Source organism: Corella eumyota, chromosome 3 (genome assembly GCF_963082875.1).
Source record: "Corella eumyota chromosome 3, kaCorEumy4.1, whole genome shotgun sequence".
Classification (NCBI taxonomy): domain Eukaryota; kingdom Metazoa; phylum Chordata; class Ascidiacea; order Phlebobranchia; family Corellidae; genus Corella; species Corella eumyota.
In genome coordinates this window covers 19,227,667-19,245,591 of record NC_137492.1, presented here as the reverse complement: position 1 = coordinate 19,245,591, position 17,925 = coordinate 19,227,667, and the positions used below count along the sequence as shown (strand labels likewise).

The window sequence follows — 17,925 nt, the reverse complement described above, 5'->3', positions numbered from 1 at the left end:
TTCTTTAATATAAAAATTAAAAATTATAAACGTTTTTTTTTAAATAAAACTTAAAAAATAATATACTGTTTTTGATATTTATATCTATAGTAAGTGTCATGATTTACTATTTGGTTAGTCACAATAAAATGTCGTGTCAGTCAGTTTATCTAAATCTTAAAAACTGCTTTATATGCAAAAAAGAAAAAAATTCTTTTTATTCTAGCAGCTGCCGTCTTTGTCTTTTACTCTGCTGCATGATGCATCAGTTTTTAGTGTTACGTAATCTGTTTACCCTGTATAGGAATTATTTTGGATTCCCTATTCTCTATATGTAGACGTTGCTTATTTTTGATTTTATAAAATATTGAAGGTTTGAGAAGGAAGTCTTATAGCATGGCAGTTAGTTTAAAGTCGATAGTAATATTTTTAGTTAAATATTTCATTTTAGTCAACGGAGGTAAGTTATTTAGTTTTTACGTTTTTTAATTTTAAATTATTTAACACGATTTATAATTTATTTATATACAAGTAAAGCTTTTAAAGCAATTTTAAAAATAGTTTTAAAATGTTAAAAAAGAAAGATACATTAAAATTGAAATTATAAAGAAAAATACATTATTGTCTTTAAAAAAAAATTTAATATTTAAAATTCGAAAATTTAAATTAAATGTGAGCCATTAATTCAATGTCATAATAAAATATTATATTGTAATCCTCTACTTATAAAAATCAATTTATATTTCCGATATATATAAAGTCAAAACCATAACAAAATGTAATCCCAAAATCGTTATAAATATTCGAATCAGTTTATAGATAAGATACAATATAATACTATCTTAACCTATCATTAAATGTACATGGATATTGATTTTTATGTCTAATTAATTTCTATTGTTGATTGTGATTGGCATTCTGTCAGCAGCTGATACATAAACATTCACTTAAATCAATATTAGGATTATAATCTCACATATGCACAATTAAAACCCAGCATACCGTTGTCTTTAAGTCATTCTTAACAATTACGTCATTCCCTAGTCCCCAATACACTTAATGCCTTTCTCAAAGGCGCATGAATAATAAATACACTTACAAAATTTGATGAAGTGATAATGGTGTTAATTGATTTTAAAACAAAAAAGCATAGTGATTTAATTACAAAAATTTCCAATTGTAAAGTAATATCTTACTATTAATGGGATCCATCTGTCAACGCTTTAGTTTTAGTTTTATATAAGGTGAATAGAATTAATTTTTTAAATTGTCGTTTATAGGAAGCAGGCATTCAACAGAAATATTACAGAGGCCAAATGACGTCATAGGATCCCAATGTGGAAAGGAAATACGAATGGGCTGCGTGGCAAAATCAAGACAGGGTCACCAAGTAATTCCTAATAAGACAATAATGTTAATTTCAATAAAAAAAACACAATTCAATAAAATTTTAAAATACTAAAAATTTTTTGGCCAGCAGCATTTTTTGTTAAGCAATTATTAATATATTGTATTCTAATTGTATTAGCTATTTTAAAGCAGCTTAATTGCTATACGACTATCTTAATTTCTATTCCCTGTAGGCAGACATTCCCGACATAGAATGGTGGTACAGAGGGAACGATCTAAATACAGCAAAGTCTTCAAAAAGACTTCTAAGAATGGACAGAGATGGACGAGTTAAAGTCCAGGTCGAGGTAATTACAATAACATATGTTCTGTACAGTTTAATTTAAATTATAATCAACAATATCCCAAACTGCCAAGGCAACTCAAGACTGGGTGGGGTAACTGATGTTACTTTATGTTTAGGTCTTAAAGTTGACCTTCTCACATCGAAGATATGTGAATATAAAAAAAACAACCTTTTAAATTAAATTCTTTCAAAAGTAGGCATGCCCAATATTGTATTTAAATTTTGGTTTAAAATTTTACAAGCCCTTGATATAAACATGGTAAAAACTGTATGTTAATTTGCGTTTTATTTCAGGAATTCTACGTGGTACGAAGTACATTAATAATTCAAGATTCGAAGCTTGTTGACGAAGGGATATATCAATGTAGAGCGAGTAACAGTGCTTCAAGATACGATCCAACAGCAAACTTGTACAAACATTGGCGTATTGAGGAAGCACCAGTCAGAAATATCGACTGTCCAAAAGGTAAAGTTTAATTAAACTGCTGTTAAATATAAAATTATTGATCATAACATATCCTAACCATGCTTGGGGATTATATAAAAGGTTTACTAGATATTGGCTGTTTAAAAGATAAAGTCAATTTAAAATTACTTTTCAATAACATATTTATTGAGCATAAAATAGTATAAGTCGGGTTACTGTTCGAAATGTTTAGCGTTCGAATCGCACCAAAGCCATATTTTTAGCAATTAAAAACAACAATTATAAGATAGCTTACACTAAATCGCCGTCCTCCTAAAAAATCCTTAATTTAAAGTAATACTAAAAAAATATTTAAATTTACTTTTATTTTTGTTTAAATTTTCTTTTCAATTTACCCTTTAGACACAAATAATAATTTTAAAACAAGTTCTATATCAACAACTACAACAACCCACGTGATTCCCTCACGTTCCTATAACTCCACCGAGTTTGATGACGTCATTAAAGCAATGGTGACGTCAACAATAGAAACCACAACTAAGGAATCCACGGAGAAAACGGACGAAAAGAAATTAGTTGCTATGACAACAACACCAACTAAAATTAATCCTAAAATTAAAACGAAGAAACCAAAAAGTAAAAAAATGTTTTATTTTTTTAAATAAAAAATAAAATAAAATAAAAAAACAATTCGAATTTAAATTTTTACCATTTTTTGAAATACCAGACCAAAATACTAGAAGGCAGCGTAGTACAACTCCAGTGCAAGGAATTTTATCACCTGGTGGGGGTAGAGGGGCAGGTAAAATAGTTTCCTTAAAATTTATTAAAAAAATTTTTTGATAGATTTTTGTGCCAAAATACAACTTTTAATTTTTTTGCATTTTGTTAAGCTTTATAAAATATATACAACCAAAATAGTAATAATGCTTACTTCTTTATTAGCAGGCAACAACATGCACCACAGCTTGAAAATCCATGTCATTTTAGAAGTCGTATGTGCATTGGTCTTAACCTATCTTACTCGATGATATTGTTCAAAATAAGAATAAAAAATCGATTTCAAACTCGAAATAAAAAACTGCCACGCGCTGATATTACGTGCTTCATTGTCGTGATGTTGCAAGTAATTAATTACTTCTGTGTTGCTATAATGTGTTGCTATAGTTGTATTTAACGAAAATAAATTTATTTTGTGAAAAAAACTAGTTTTTTGTTTGTATAAGTTTTTGTATAGCAACTCGTTACATGTCCTCAGGCAGGTGATGCACGTAAGTTATGTTAACAAAAATCGTGTCTGCGCGTATACATATAGGCAGGCTAATTACAATATTTTAAAGTAAATTTTACATACTACTAGGACCGAACTTTAAACAGCTTTTGCTTGGTATAAAAATAGAGCATCAAACCTATGTTAAAATTGTAAATAGTTAGGGGTTTACATTAAACTAATTTTAAGCATGTGATTTTGGATGTTAATAGATGTTAAGTAAGTATTTAGCTTTGGGTTTAATATTATTGGCCAATATTTTAACATGTTGGTCAGAGATTGATAGTTGCTCTAAACCTTTGGTCGAATCTAATAAAAAACCAAACGACAATGATGTAGAAGAACGTTTGATAAAATATGAACAAGAGATAGAGAAGCTAGAAAATGAGTTAAAGAAAATGAAAGGTAATTTGTTTTACAAAAAGTGACTAATAACCTCTCCGCGTGTTGGCACTAAAGAGTAATCTTAACTTTTTTTTACATTGCAGATGAAGTCGATAAATTGAAGATTGAAAACCAAGGTAAAAAAATTTGCTTATTTACTATTTTTTAAAGTAAGCATATCTCTAATATAACTTAAACTATAAACTAATCCGTTTAACTTACCCCGTATTTAAATAGAATGTACAAAAAAAGTTGTTAAAAAGAGCAAAAAATCAAACAAGGGAAAGATGGGACAACCAGGTAATAGTCGTGTTGTATATTTACCTTTTAAATTTAGTAAATTTTGTTATAAACTCTACAAATGGCATACAATACATTAATGAAATCTTTACCGAAAAATATAAAACCTAAACATATACTAATGCTTACATAACAAGATCGTTTAACATAGGCTGTAGCGGGGTTGTATTTAACGAATATTGTTACTTTCTACTGGATGGTAACGGGAGTCCATCCGCGGCGTTAGTTCGAGATCAGGCTGCAAGAGCTTGTGAGCGTCGTTCGAACGGTCATCTCGCTTACGTGGACAATCGTAAGACTTATGACGTCATATATAAATACGTGCAATCGAACGCACACAATCTGAAGACAAATGAAACTTCTGCGATTTCTGTCTGGCTTGGAAATGTGTTTATGGTAAATAATGTTTTTGCATTTATTTATCCTAGATATGAGTGGGCTAAATATAGAATAACATTTAATAATCCGATCCAATCTGGAGTTGACTTTTACAGTTTAGGATATTGCTTATAATTGACTAATTAACCTTCCGAGTGGCCTAAAATGCTCGATAGGAGAAGGGACGGTTAGTAGCAATAAGATTCGAACCAAGGACCTTTGTATAACATTATTCATAAAATACATCGAAATCCTCGTTTATAAATTATATTAAAATCACAAAGTAAATTAAATACTCTTTCGAAAAGTAATTTTCGTTTGTTGTACAGAAAGGAAAAATAATGACTCGTGAGAAGAAGCCCTCAGGTTTCCACTATTGGAGGGAAAAATGGCCAGCTAAGCATTCATCTTATATGTACATGGCCATGTTTGTAACCAAGTCACATGATACGAACGGTGGACTGTTTAACTTTTACGAAACTAAAAAAATGATCCCGCTTTGCGAGACTTTAATGGTGGATACAATTTTAAGTGATACAAAATAAAATATGTTTTAAAACGGGTTGGATTACAATTTTTTTGTTAATTTTTGAATATATAAAGGTCGATTATAATATGCTCTATACAACATAGGTGCTAAAAATAGTGTTTACGAATTTATCTTATTACCACAACTATTTGTTTTTTAAATCCTAAAACAAATTTATTTATTTGTTTACTAAAGTAAGCTTTCCGCCAGTTTAAAGCCTTTAACATTGTTTAGTGCATGGGAACCAATCAGAATCGGAAATAGAAGTGATGTCACATTCTCTCACTTGTATTAACGAGTTCTCTCGTTTTGGGCTTTTGAGTAATGCAAGAAGTCAGCGCCCGTCATTGCAATACTAGTCGAGTCACTTAGCTTTAGAATGTAGCATTTAAACTGTCAGCAAATGCATACAGCACCCTTAGCAGTAGATCAGGTTTAGGGAACGGAATCCCACCGACAATGCTCGGCCCGTTTCCCCGCCACGCTCGACTCAAATTTCCCTTCTTAGACGGGTTAGATTTTCGCTGAGCCCCGTTCTGCTCAGTTACCGTTGATATCCCTACGAATACCAGATGCCCTTCTATTGTTAAGGCTTTATAAGATAAAATACGGTAGGTTTAGGCTTAGTCTTGTTGACTTTAGATCGTCTATACTTGAGATTGAAAATCCTAAGTCAGATGTTAAAAAAATAAATAATTTAAGATAAATAAAAGCGGGAATTTATTATATTTTTAGTCTACTTGGTCTAACCGTTAATAGCTTATAGAATGGAATAACATACTGGTTTAAATTGAGCTAAATACGCTTAAATTTTCTTCGATTTTTAGAAGCAGAATAAACATTTAAAAATATGAATAATTTAAATAAATTAACGAAGAAATTTGTTCTAATATTTTGGATTTTTTTGTTTGTTTGTCATCAAACAATCGGAAGTTTATTAGAAAACAATTTAAAACAAATCCAAGAAAAACAGAGAACTCAAAAAATAACAACTTTTTACAAGAACGCGTATAACAAAAATGACGTCACTTCTTATGAGATTGATTTTGATGACGTCACAGACGATGGGCAGCTTCAGTTGGACGACGTTTATATTAGTGTGAAAACAAGCGGGAAGTTTCATCGAAAAAGATTACAAGTTTTAATTGACACCTGGTTTAAACATGCAAGAAAACAGGTAAGACCCAAACATAATCAAAATATCAAGATTTTAACATTTTTCACTAAAATAAAATACTTTATAGACAAATATTTAATATTAATAACACTAAAAAGTATATAGTAATACCGGCAGCGTGGCGTAGTATTAAAAACACTTGCTACACCACATCAGGTCATCAAGAATTTAAAAATTTTCACTGAAATAAAACTTTTTAAAGACAAATAATTAATGGCTTACAGACCCTAGAAGTTATAATAAAGGTTAAAAAGGATGCGTTTTTAGAATACGTAAATTAAAATTGCGTATAAGTTCATTAAAAAAGAAATCTATTGTACATATTAACTTAATAATAACGGGAACTTATAATTTAGACTTTTACTCTTAGTACGATATATCATTATCACCGTATATTGTTATCTATTAAAACCATTTCGGAAACCAAATTAAAAAAGATCAAATTATAGATTTAAGTTTGCGTCAAAGATTGTTGAAAAGTTGAGATGTCGTTCCTAGGTATCTATATTTAAATCCATAACTACAGGTTCCAATCCACGAAGACAGTTAAAGGTTTACGCACTGGAATTTGCGAGGGTCGTCTAAACTGGAATTAAAGCGATGAATACGCGACAATAGTCATTATCGATGCGCAAGATTGCCATTTACATTATTGTGTAATAATAGGGGGATCGCGACGCTTCGATTTTTGATTCAACCTTTATCAGTATTTCACACTACTTTGCCACACAATAGCACGAGGCAGGATAAATGAACAAAAATGCACAGATTTAATTTCGGTTACACAATACCCTGAGCGGCAGAGACTGGGTCGTGGTCTGGGTTAAAATCGTCGAATAAATGTAAGTGCGTCAGCGCAGGTTTGCTTACATTTTATCGTGTTTTTTTACACCAAAAATGATTGCGATAAAAGGTGAAATTTGCGCAATAAATACAACCTTACCATATAATAATACACATTTAGGTTTAGATACAAAAATTGATAAAATTATTTTAACGTAAATCATACTGGGAAATTTCTATGACCAAATTATAAATAAAAAACATATTATTTTTAACGAATTTTTGTATATGTTCTGGGTGCGGTTTATTTTAAATTGAATTATTAACTAAATTTACACTTTGTAAATATTATCAACCTGCTTAAACTGGCGCAATTTAGGCAATTTGGCAATTTCTTTTAATAGCAAAAAGTTAAATTATTTATAAATTTTGCCGGCAGCTGTAATTCAGTAAAACTATTAAATATAAGTAGGGTATAGTACTTAAATTAAATTATCATACACACTTATACATTATACGCTCAATTATATAGATTTAAAATTCAATTTTGCCTTAAATTTCAATTTAAATTGGGTAAAGGCGCATTCTAAAAATGAGAGGTTTTTGTAACAATAGACCACTTTAGAATTTGTCGTCGCACCTTACACTGCAAAGGTAGAAAAGCAATAAAATTCTTAACAGAAGTTTGTGTGGTTTAATTGTTAGGTTAACTTGTTGATGTTTTACCGATGCATTTACTGCATTGATCGTTTAAACGTTCCCACGCATCTCAAGGCCGGAAGTTCGTTCAGATGTTATATCAAATAAAACATAAAAACACACTTCCTTTTTCCCCCTTTATTTTAACAATTTAAAAACAATCTATTAATGTTTTTTACATTTATTTATTCTTGGTTAACTTCACGACCTTAACATAGAGTAACACCAGTTACCCCGACCCAGCCACAAGTTTTAGAATATTACAGATTATAATTACTTGATTATTAAGCTGCTGATTAAATGTTGCCTTACCAAGAGTTCATACTGTTTATAGCGCCTTACTCAAGGGCGCTACAGCATGAGAACTGTGGGGATCGAACCTTGGACCTCTTGTAGTAAAGCCAGGTGTTCTGCTGGTCCATGAACATGACATTGTTTGTGTTTTGTGTATTTGACCTTCCTATTAAAGTTCGAGTTGGTAGTTTGAGACCTTTATTTGAATACAAAGTTTTCTATTGAGGAAGTTAACGCAAAATAGATCGGATATTACTTAATTATTACACGTTTACCACCGCGCAACAAGCTTTTTTTCCAACATGAACTTGTTTTTTATTTTGTAAACTTTGGCCATTTTTTATCTAAGTACTTTAAAATGTAAAAAACATAATTTTCCTAAAGGTCGTTTTAATAATACTCCAAACCGTAAAATAATATTTTAAATAGTCTCTGAAAGATTGTCTATTCAATCCGAACAGAATCTAAAAGACATAATCCTCTATACGTTTGATTAAAATCGTAACAGCACACATTATTTATTTATTTATTGTCGAAATTGTGTGGGAATAAAAACAGAAATGCTGCAATCGACTGTCAATCTGTTTCCTTTCATCATTGTTAAAGGCAACTCGTTCGCTAAGGAGGGATCAAATTTGAAACTTTTAACAAAAATCACAAAACTTTATAAGCTATAATGCACATTATTTGATTGCAATCTGAGATTAAAAAGTCTTGGGAACGGAGAGTCAATATGCCAGTTTAGTATAGCTTATTAGAGGGTTACGCTTTTACCTATATAGCCAAGCCCTTGACGTTGTTTCAGGCTAAGTGTTACACACATAAAAAAAACAACATTTTTAAACATTAAATTATTGCACAGTTATACCTAATACAACACAAACATTTTTGTTTATTTGAAACTGTATCAAACGCGACCTTACCACACGGACAAGACCTTAATATCTTGATACAGGTGTAACCAATATTCACTTGACACCTTGACTCGTAATACGATAATCACTACAGCGGCCCAGACCACAGTTTTAAGCCTACGGTATGGGAAAAACGCGGGTGTTTGGTAATCTAACCTTGAACACCAGATGTAGGCAGCTGCAAAGTCGCATAGAATGACCAAGTTCTGACAGGGTATAATTACAAGGACAATCGCTAGTATTGTCTGACATTAAACTTTTAAGTCGACTTGTTATAAAGAAATTTTATGACGAAGTTTCAAAGGCTAAATTTGTAATTGTACACAATGTCTTCAAGTTTTTTTAACCACATAAAAAGTATTTTTCACTTAATTAATTTTATATAAACCTTACAGGACTATTAAACTAACGCATTTTATTTATTTTTAGACTTATTTCTTTACAGACAAGTTTGATATTGAATACGTTATCAAAACAGGTAAGTTAACAAGATACTGTAAAAATCTTAAACTTCATATAACAATAAAAATATTTTTAAAACCTTCCGTTACATCCTTGCTTAAATCGTTGTTTTGTTTAGGGGGTCATCTAATAAACACTGGGTGTCCTGGGGGTCATTCTAGGTAAGATATTTAAAACATCAACAATTTCAACAAAATCAATAAAGTGAAAAAACAACAATTTTAAAATTGTTTAATTTATTTACAGAAACGATCTTAGTTGCAAATTGGGGATGGAATACGACAGTTACATTGACTCAGGAAAAAAGTAAATCATAATAATTGTTTATTTTTGTTTTAAGTTTCAGTTATACTAGTCAATAGCCCGCCCTATGAACTGGATTTTAATTGTTAAAATAAGGTCGCAATTTTCAATAAATATTTGTCCGCAATATTTTACTTGCGCACTTTAAACGACAGTTTTATTTATTTTGAAGACCATAATTTGGATATACTTAAATATCGTCCTCCATGATATATAGAAAGTATTTTTTGTTATAATTAAGAATATTACACATTTCTTAACAAACCACTTCGTCATGCCTCCATTTTAATTATTGTAATTCGATGCAATGGTCATGCACTAATGCCAAGCACGCTAAACTTTAAATTACGTAATCACATTTCTTATATTTTTTGCTTCAAAAAATTAAAAATTTAATCCCTGTTTAGATGGTGGTGCCATTTTGATGATGATAATTACGTCAATATTAAGAGATTGTTGTCACTTTTACGAAAGCACGATTGGAATGATGACGTTTACATTGGAAGACCTAGTTTAGAGCATCCATTCGACGTAAGTGTTTATATGTGTACTCTGTTTTTAATATATCTTTATCCTCGATGTGGGAAGGTCGACTGCACGACCTGATAAACATAGAGTAATATCAGTTACCCCGACCCAGTCCCGAGTTCAAGCTACTGATTAAGTGTTCATGCCGTTTATAGCGCCTTACCCAAGGGGGCTACATCATGAGAGTAGTGGAAATCGAACTTAGGACCTTATGTAGCGTAGCAAGTGTTCTTATCACAACACCACGCTGCTGGTATATTAAAAGTTTTTTTAAAGAAATAGTAAGTTCATTATTTTTGTATAAAAACAAAATTTAATTGCTTTAAATATTGACACAAGTTCATTAATGAACCTTTCACGCGAGGCTAATAAAATACTCCCTTATTTTTGACAACAACTAATTAAACTCCAAAAAATCTTTATATTTTTATTTAATGAGTTTAAAATGTTTTGATTTCTAGATTGGATATGAAAATAAGGACGAGGAATTTTGGTTTGCGACCGGTGGTGCGGGTCTTTGTGTCTCAAAATCTTTAGCAACTAAAATGAAGCCATGGTGCAGGTAAAATATAACTTATTGTGATATTAAATAGAGGCTTAAGGTTACTCTAACTTGAAACTAACTTGGGGTAATACATTTTATCCTATACTAAGGCTGTAAAACCAACTTGTTATATAATGGATAAAAAATTGTTAAAACAAATATATTGCTATTCATTTTTATAAGAAAATAATGTTATATCGTATAACTTAAATATAATTCTTTAAAAACATTAATTTTTAAGGCCTAATTAATTGTTTTAAATTAACATTGTTTATATTCAAACCCTGTACAAATTTATTGTTTTTTTTTTTGTAGTAACGGAATGCTGATTAAGACATCAGAAGCTTTAAAAGCACCGGACGATTGTACTTTAGGTTTCGTCATTTACAACAGACTTGGAGTTAATTTGACGTCATCAACTTTATTACATTCACATTTAGAAACTCTTTCCGACATTCATCCATCGTATTTAAATAAACAGGTTTAAATTAATAACATACATTTTTATATCACATTTTCGTATATTATAAGGTATTTTTTGAGCTATCCTTAAACACCGGGCTCAAGGGTAAATACTGGGGCATTGGCGTGGCTCGAACCCGAAACCTTTCGGCTCGCAGTCCGTGGCCATGACAGTTATACCACACTATATATATTTTTTAATTTAATGCACACATCACCCTCTAACGGACACTAATTTCTTACCGAAATCTATTTTTCTATTTCTAGGTAACGTTAAGCTACAAAGTAGGGAATAAAGATAACAACATAATTAACACAAAAGGAATTGAACCGAGTTTTAGCAAACTCGAAGACCCGACAAGATTTTACACCGTACATTGTCTATTGGATAAATCAGCCCCATATTGTTCGCTTAATAGATAGTTAAGTCTATTACGATTTTACCTATTTACTATACACGGCAATAAGCTGTCAGGTTGCTAGTTAGTAGTATCCAAAGAAAATTCGCCAAGTTGTTGATGTTATACAACAAAATATGAATTAAAACAAATTAGAAATCTCGCTGGATCGAGGTATAAATTAACTTGCATTTATGATGAATGTTTTTTAAAGAGTTCTTAATAGTTATTACCGCAGTAGATAAAGCAATAATCCATTAGTTCTCCTTAATGATTCACATTCAGTTAATGTTCAAGTTTATAAAATGTACAATCTATTCTACGGTTCCTTTTGTTTTCACTGTGCAATTTTTCATCGTAATTTATGTTTTTTTTGTAAACGCGTGTGGTGCATTTAATAAAATAAAAACAACACAAAAAACAAATTATTACTCATCCCATAACCATGGCAATATACGTTCAGACTGATTAATTCCCTTGTTGGTATGTTACATAAGTTGACATGTTACGTAACCTAAAATGTTATATAAGCTGACATATGACGTTGCTGTAAATCACTACCGTGAATAAAATGATTTATTCAAACGATTTTACACAGAGCATGTAGGGTAAAGGTAATATACATGTTTACCAATGTTTTCACAGCGAAGTTTAATTTATTATCTATATTTATTCGAATTAAAATAGTTTTATTTAGTTGAAAAATAGTCCATGTCTACAAATGTTTGCAGTTTTTTCTCTACTATGCCTTAAGTAGTAAAGTTTAAATAAAACAAGACAAAAAATAGGGAAAATTCCTTTAGTTCTTTAATTAGTCTGCAAAGTTTTCAGTTTTTAGCTTTTGTGCAAATAATTTCGGGAATGCAGCGCCTTTATAACCGTTAGTACAACAACAAAAATCTTATTTAGTTTTTGTGTTAAGTTTTAGTTGTAAGTTATAATGTTAACGTTACTTATCGTTTTGTCGTTAGTTTTTGGAGGCTCTGCAAAGGGCAAATACAACAGTTATGAGGAAGCAGAATGGAAACTAGTTGGAAAGCAACCAGAGGTAAAAAGATTTAATTAAAACTACGTAACAAGTTATATTACTGCTTTGTTGATAAAATTATTTTGTTTAGGATAACTCGTATGAAGTACGATACTACCCAGCAGCTAACTGGACAAGTACAACAATGGAAGGTATTAACTCCGATGCAGTTAGCAAATATTCGTTCTGGAGGTTATTCAGCTACATCCAAGGGTCTAATGGGCAAGGTCAGCTAAAATTAGGACACATTATTAGTGTTTAATATATTGTGGTTAGTGTACGCACCTTGCATTTTGTAGGATTATATAAGTTTTTTTGTTGTTGTAGGAGTTAACATCGACATGACAGTTCCTGTCACAATTCGAATGCGAACCCCAAACTGCATTTTCTGCAACTCTTCGTTCACGATGTCGTTTTATGAACCTAAACTTCACCAAGCCGACCCTCCTAAACCAACAAACCCCCAGGTCGTTATTGAACAACGACCTTCAATGACCGTTTACGTTAGGTAAGAAGGTTGACTTTAAACAACTTAAACATATATTATGTGTTTTTTATCCTTGATGTGGGAAGACTGATTTAATAAACAGAGTAATATTTGTTGGATCGACCCAGTCTTGAGTTGAATTTAACAGTTTGGGATATTATTAATGAAATTCGCTCTACAAACATTTTGCCAATTTGTCTTTGGGGCGCAAGACTCGGAAAGCTACATTATGGAAGCAGTGAGAATCGTACCAAGGACCTCTTTATACCGCCATTAATTTTTACGTTTACTATTAAATTTTTAGGCGATTTTCTGGATACGCGTATTCGGACGACTGGCGTCGCGAAGTAGTTGCCTTGTTTGAGGATCTTAAACGGAACAAGGTCTCGACCGACACCCTTGACATGACATCCTATATGGCAGTAGGTTATGACAGCCCATTCCGATTCATTAGAAGAAGAAACGAGGTTTGGATCATATCCAAACAAGACATGTAATGGAAACCTTTAAATTTCACGTTTCTTTTGAATTTGTGTTTTCATGTTTTTGTTTTTGTTTACGCTGGAATATTGAAAAAACAAATCTATACAAATTGTAAAAATGTAAATTTTGTGTTTCGTAATACACAACCTAAGAAATTCAAACATTTTCAAACATTTACCAGAACTGGTACAGAAATGTACCTTTTACAAATGCTGGTAGTGTCATTTTTTGTAAATAAATTCACATTTTGAAAACCATTTTCCTATACTTTAATAAATAATGTGCCTAAATCAATAGATTATTTTAAAAACTGGCATTTATTATTTGAGTGTGATTTAAAACAATGTGGTAGCCCACAAACTTAATAAAAGCTAAGTTTTATACAAAGTTAGGAATCACAAAAATATAAAAATAACTCATTTTGCTAAATTCATGAATGCAAATTGTCATTATCAGTAGCCAAATTAAAGTGCCGTTTTGCTGGCGGGCTTACAAAGTTGTTTAAAAACATGATAGTTGCTATTTTTGATAATTCAACGACGATTTCTTCTCTCCCTCTTCACATAAGCAGTTGGTTTACGAGAAGGAGCTTTTACAAAAGCCCAATCAACTGAAAGTTTTTCCCCATACAGGTCAGCACCATTTACTGCATCTAAAGCCGACTGTGCTTCTTTGAATGTCTCATACTCAACAAGAGCATATCCTTTGATGAACCCTGTCCGTCGATCAAGATTAAGATGCACATTTTTAAGGGATCCATACTCAGTAAATAAATCATAAATATCTTCTTCTTTAGCTTCAGAATGGACTCCTGTGACGAATAGAATCCATCCTTCAACTGATCTCTGCGGTCCAATCCCGTTATCATCTTCCTCCATTCCCTCATACTTGACTTCCATTCTAATATCTCGATCCCCTCCCAATCCTCTTCCCTTTCTCCTCTTTGCTCGATCCTTCAACTTTTCAACTCCTGCATCCCCTTCATCATCAACCTCAAACTCTTCCCCTCCTTCGTGCAAATCCAGAACATCACTCATTTTCAATCTTTTATATAGTTTTAAAATACAAGAATCTTAAAATTTAGTAGATAATATTTGAAGAATTGTAAATTAACTTAAACTACAGAAATAAATCGCGATTTTACTTACGCAAAATGTTAAATGCGGAACTAAAAATTACGCCATACAATTCGACCGTAACTTTATAAACAAGTGCCACACTTTAAAACTTCCCTTTCTGCCAAGCAGTCTTGCATTCTGCCAGCCAATTTGTCACTAAGTTTAGTCAGTTGTTATTTTATACAAATTATTTGTCAGTTGGTTATTTGAATGTTTATTCTATTTTACAACCTTTTTCCTATCTATATACGTTGTCGATGCGTTTTTGTTACAATTATGGTTTAAATAATACTAAAATTAGTTTTAAAATGAATAAAAACCTACGATTTTAAATCCAATTAGTCAATCACTATCTTCGGCTTGTTTTAAATTTAAATGTGGTAACCTGGTTAAATAAGTGCGTGATAATTTTGCGGGAAGTTGATTTACCAGTGTTACCAAAAAATATATATCTTATCAACAAAATTGCTTTTTAAAAATAATTAAACTTTTTTTTAAACATAGTCACTAATTAGCAAATACACATTATTTAAACTAATTTAAATAATATTACGTAACAAAATTTTTATTAATTCGTAACAATAAAACAATAATTTTCAAAAATTAACATTTTTTTTAAAACAAAAAACTTTTTTTTTTTATTCAATAAAATGAATTTAGATGCAACTCCAGTTGTTGGCATTAAAGAAAACATTTTATTAAAAGGTTATACTCCAATTAAAAGAAAGATAATACAAGATATATTACCACTATGGGGGTTTCTTGTAATTCTAGGGGGTAAGTATTAATTTTGTAAGGCCCACCAGTCTATATTATGAACTACGACTTATTATTTATATTTTTATATGTTTTTTTTAGGTATTAGCTACCTTGGAGTCAGAGCATTTCAAACTGGTGATATAGGTCGATACATTTATAATACAGATTCTTGGGGAAACATTTGCGGAAGAAAAGAAAACAACCTCTATACCGGAATTCCTCTTTCCAATAAAAACATGGCCGACGCTTATTTCGGCCTTACAATTACTTTTAAAAACAGTGAACAGCAACAAGAACAGATAAACATTTGCATAAACAGATGTCCAGCAACTAAAATTGATTGCTACTTGCTTTTAAACCAAACTATATATGCATTTAATGACACCTTTAAAAATCAAGTCTGTGACAACAAAACGATTTCACAGCACATTTCGTTTGGAAATCAATGTGTGCATTTATCAAACTTTGTGGTAAGAACATCTATAATAAATAAGCCCATGTTAACATTATTATCCATAAATGTATGTATAGCTTTTCTGTTAAAGGTAAACTCTTCGAATCATCATGGATTTCTAATACGCGGAACAGCCAATGAAGTAGTTCAACTAGTCGTCCAGCCTTTAAAACACTACTGGCGAGATATTATATATCTTAGCCTAGTAACGTTCTTTCTCATTATGGCAGTAGTCTTACTGATACAACTATTTACTCGTTTACTCCTTATTCTGTTGATTATATGTGGCGTACTTACAAGCCTAGTAGCAACAGCATATCTTTGGTACAATTATGTTGTTTCAATTGGAGCTGCAGATGAGAATAAGATCATCTTATCATTCAACAATGCATTGCCCTTTCTTAACGTTACAAATGCGTTAAATTCGATTACTTTTCCAGAATTACGAAACTCATCGAATCTGTTAGTCTTTTCCATTGCTGCCTCCTTAATTTCGGTATTTAAATTAGATTCTATATTATCACATTTAAATTTTTTGCTAACCAAATTATTTTTATTTTAACAGCTTATAGTGATTATAACAATCGCTTTTATGTCTGAAAGCATCTCGTTGACTATACGGTTATTTGACGAGGCTTGCCAAACTGTATACAAAAGACCAGTTTTGTTGATACAGGCTTTAGAAACGATGCTGTTTGTTGTTGTAGTTTTAACATACATTGTTTTAGTATTTGCATTGCTGTTTTCATCAATGGAAGTTCCGTTTAATCGAAATGGATTAATATCCTTTCAATTTGAAGTGACATGGCTTAATATCGGATTGCTTTGTGCTCATGTATTAGGCTGCTTATACCTAATTGAATTTATATTTGCTTGCCAGCAGGTAAGCTTTTTTTTTCTGTATATATTTTGTTCTCGATGTGGGAAGGTCGAATGCGCGACTTAAACTTAAAGTAACATCAGTTACTCCGACCCAGTCTCTCGATTTGCCTTCAACAATTTGGGATATTATAAGGATTATAATTGCCCGATAATTATGCTGTTTATTAAGTGCTGGCTCAGTAGAAGTTTATAGCGCCTTACTCAAGGGTTATACAGCATAAAAGCAGCGGTAATTAAACCCACGACCTCATGTGTTGTAGCAAGTGTTCTTACCACTACACTTCGCAGCCGGTTTCTTGTTAGTATTACTTACTAAATTAAGGCCTTGTGTTGTAATATTTGTATCGTGTATGTATGTTATAAAGGTAACGCTTATTGGTATATTATTAAAAAATCTTTTTACTTAAAAGATTATTTTGGCTGATTCAGTGTCATCATGGTTCTTCAGTGAAAGGTCTTTTGTGTTCTGCCCAACATGTTATTCTACTGGATACCTTATTGCATTCAACCTAGGTTCAGCAGCTTTAGGAGCTATGATTATTCTTACTTTACGCTTGGTTAAAATCATCTTCTGCTCGTTGTACACATGCTTTAAGAGAAAGAAGAGCTCTAGCAATGGTATAGTGGCAAACTGTCTTGCTATTTGCTATCGTTTTCTTATACAGATGAGCTATAGTGCTTATATTTGTGTTGGGATGTTTGGTGACAGTTTTTGCTTTGGTGGAAAAAGAGCTGTCAGCCTTATATCAAAAAATAAAGTTAAAATGTTTTCTCTATACCTGGTAAAACAAGTTTGTTTTTACGTGATTAAACTTGTTATAGTATGCTCAGTTATGTTAACCTCTTTGATATGGTTTACTGCCAGCATTAAATTCAACAGCGCCGCCCTTCAATACGCAGTTCCAATTGCCGTAGTATCAGCAACATCTTTCACAATTTCAACTTTTATTTTTAATACTTACGATGTTGCTATGGATACCATATTTCTTTGTTTTTGTTTCGACAAACTAGCCAACAACGGGACCACTAGACCGTTTTACAGTAGCAAAAAACTGCAAGCATATATGTTGAAGAGAAGACGCCAACATGAACCACCAAAATGCAATTCTTTTACTAGCATCAATTGGGAAATACTTACTGGCGAACCAAATCCAAAATGACAAATTTTTTATAGAAAATAAACAATTC

At 31.4% G+C, this 17,925-nt stretch overlaps 6 protein-coding genes across 8 annotated transcripts; 5 read left to right on the top strand and 1 right to left on the bottom strand.

The window, feature by feature from the left end:
* The first annotated feature begins 289 nt into the window (after positions 1-289).
* On the top strand, positions 290-3,300 carry LOC145745660 (uncharacterized). Of its 2 annotated transcripts, none has more exons than XM_082563796.1 (7): positions 290-439; positions 1,260-1,369; positions 1,563-1,676; positions 1,970-2,141; positions 2,505-2,738; positions 2,830-2,904; positions 3,051-3,300. In XM_082563796.1, the coding sequence occupies exons 1-7, from the start codon at positions 376-378 to the stop codon at positions 3,131-3,133; spliced, it is 852 nt and encodes a 283-aa protein (XP_082419922.1). In that variant the 5' UTR covers positions 290-375; the 3' UTR covers positions 3,134-3,300. The 2 variants fall into 2 exon arrangements, with proteins under 2 accessions (XP_082419922.1, XP_082419921.1); XM_082563795.1 differs by having other exon boundaries at positions 3,048-3,300.
* Positions 3,301-3,584: 284 nt separating this feature from the next.
* Positions 3,585-4,979, top strand: LOC145746019 (uncharacterized). The gene is made up of 5 exons (XM_082564198.1): positions 3,585-3,777; positions 3,861-3,893; positions 3,994-4,056; positions 4,208-4,452; positions 4,764-4,979. Exons 1-5 carry the CDS (start codon positions 3,585-3,587, stop codon positions 4,977-4,979), a joined length of 750 nt encoding a protein of 249 aa, XP_082420324.1.
* Positions 4,980-5,798: 819 nt separating this feature from the next.
* Positions 5,799-11,867, top strand: LOC145744853 (beta-1,3-N-acetylglucosaminyltransferase lunatic fringe-like). Its single transcript, XM_082562811.1, has 8 exons — positions 5,799-6,140; positions 9,260-9,308; positions 9,411-9,453; positions 9,539-9,598; positions 10,003-10,126; positions 10,585-10,685; positions 10,983-11,148; positions 11,397-11,867. Exons 1-8 carry the CDS (start codon positions 5,814-5,816, stop codon positions 11,550-11,552), a joined length of 1,026 nt encoding a protein of 341 aa, XP_082418937.1. The 5' UTR covers positions 5,799-5,813; the 3' UTR covers positions 11,553-11,867.
* A 257-nt stretch (positions 11,868-12,124) lies between these two features.
* On the top strand, positions 12,125-13,818 carry LOC145744497 (heme-binding protein 2-like). Of its 2 annotated transcripts, XM_082562341.1 has the most exons (5): positions 12,125-12,407; positions 12,499-12,575; positions 12,646-12,781; positions 12,882-13,062; positions 13,346-13,818. In XM_082562341.1, exons 1-5 carry the CDS (start codon positions 12,389-12,391, stop codon positions 13,536-13,538), a joined length of 606 nt encoding a protein of 201 aa, XP_082418467.1. In that variant the 5' UTR covers positions 12,125-12,388; the 3' UTR covers positions 13,539-13,818. The 2 variants fall into 2 exon arrangements, with proteins under 2 accessions (XP_082418467.1, XP_082418466.1); XM_082562340.1 differs by lacking the exon at positions 12,125-12,407 and having other exon boundaries at positions 12,417-12,575.
* LOC145744498 (RNA-binding protein 8A-like) lies at positions 13,814-14,597 on the bottom strand. Its single transcript, XM_082562342.1, has one exon. It carries the CDS (start codon positions 14,559-14,561, stop codon positions 14,058-14,060), a length of 504 nt encoding a protein of 167 aa, XP_082418468.1. The 5' UTR covers positions 14,562-14,597; the 3' UTR covers positions 13,814-14,057.
* A 695-nt stretch (positions 14,598-15,292) lies between these two features.
* LOC145746018 (choline transporter-like protein 1) lies at positions 15,293-17,897 on the top strand. The gene is made up of 5 exons (XM_082564197.1): positions 15,293-15,419; positions 15,501-15,871; positions 16,057-16,179; positions 16,421-16,738; positions 17,148-17,897. Exons 1-5 carry the CDS (start codon positions 15,293-15,295, stop codon positions 17,895-17,897), a joined length of 1,689 nt encoding a protein of 562 aa, XP_082420323.1.
* The last annotated feature ends 28 nt before the right edge of the window (positions 17,898-17,925 follow it).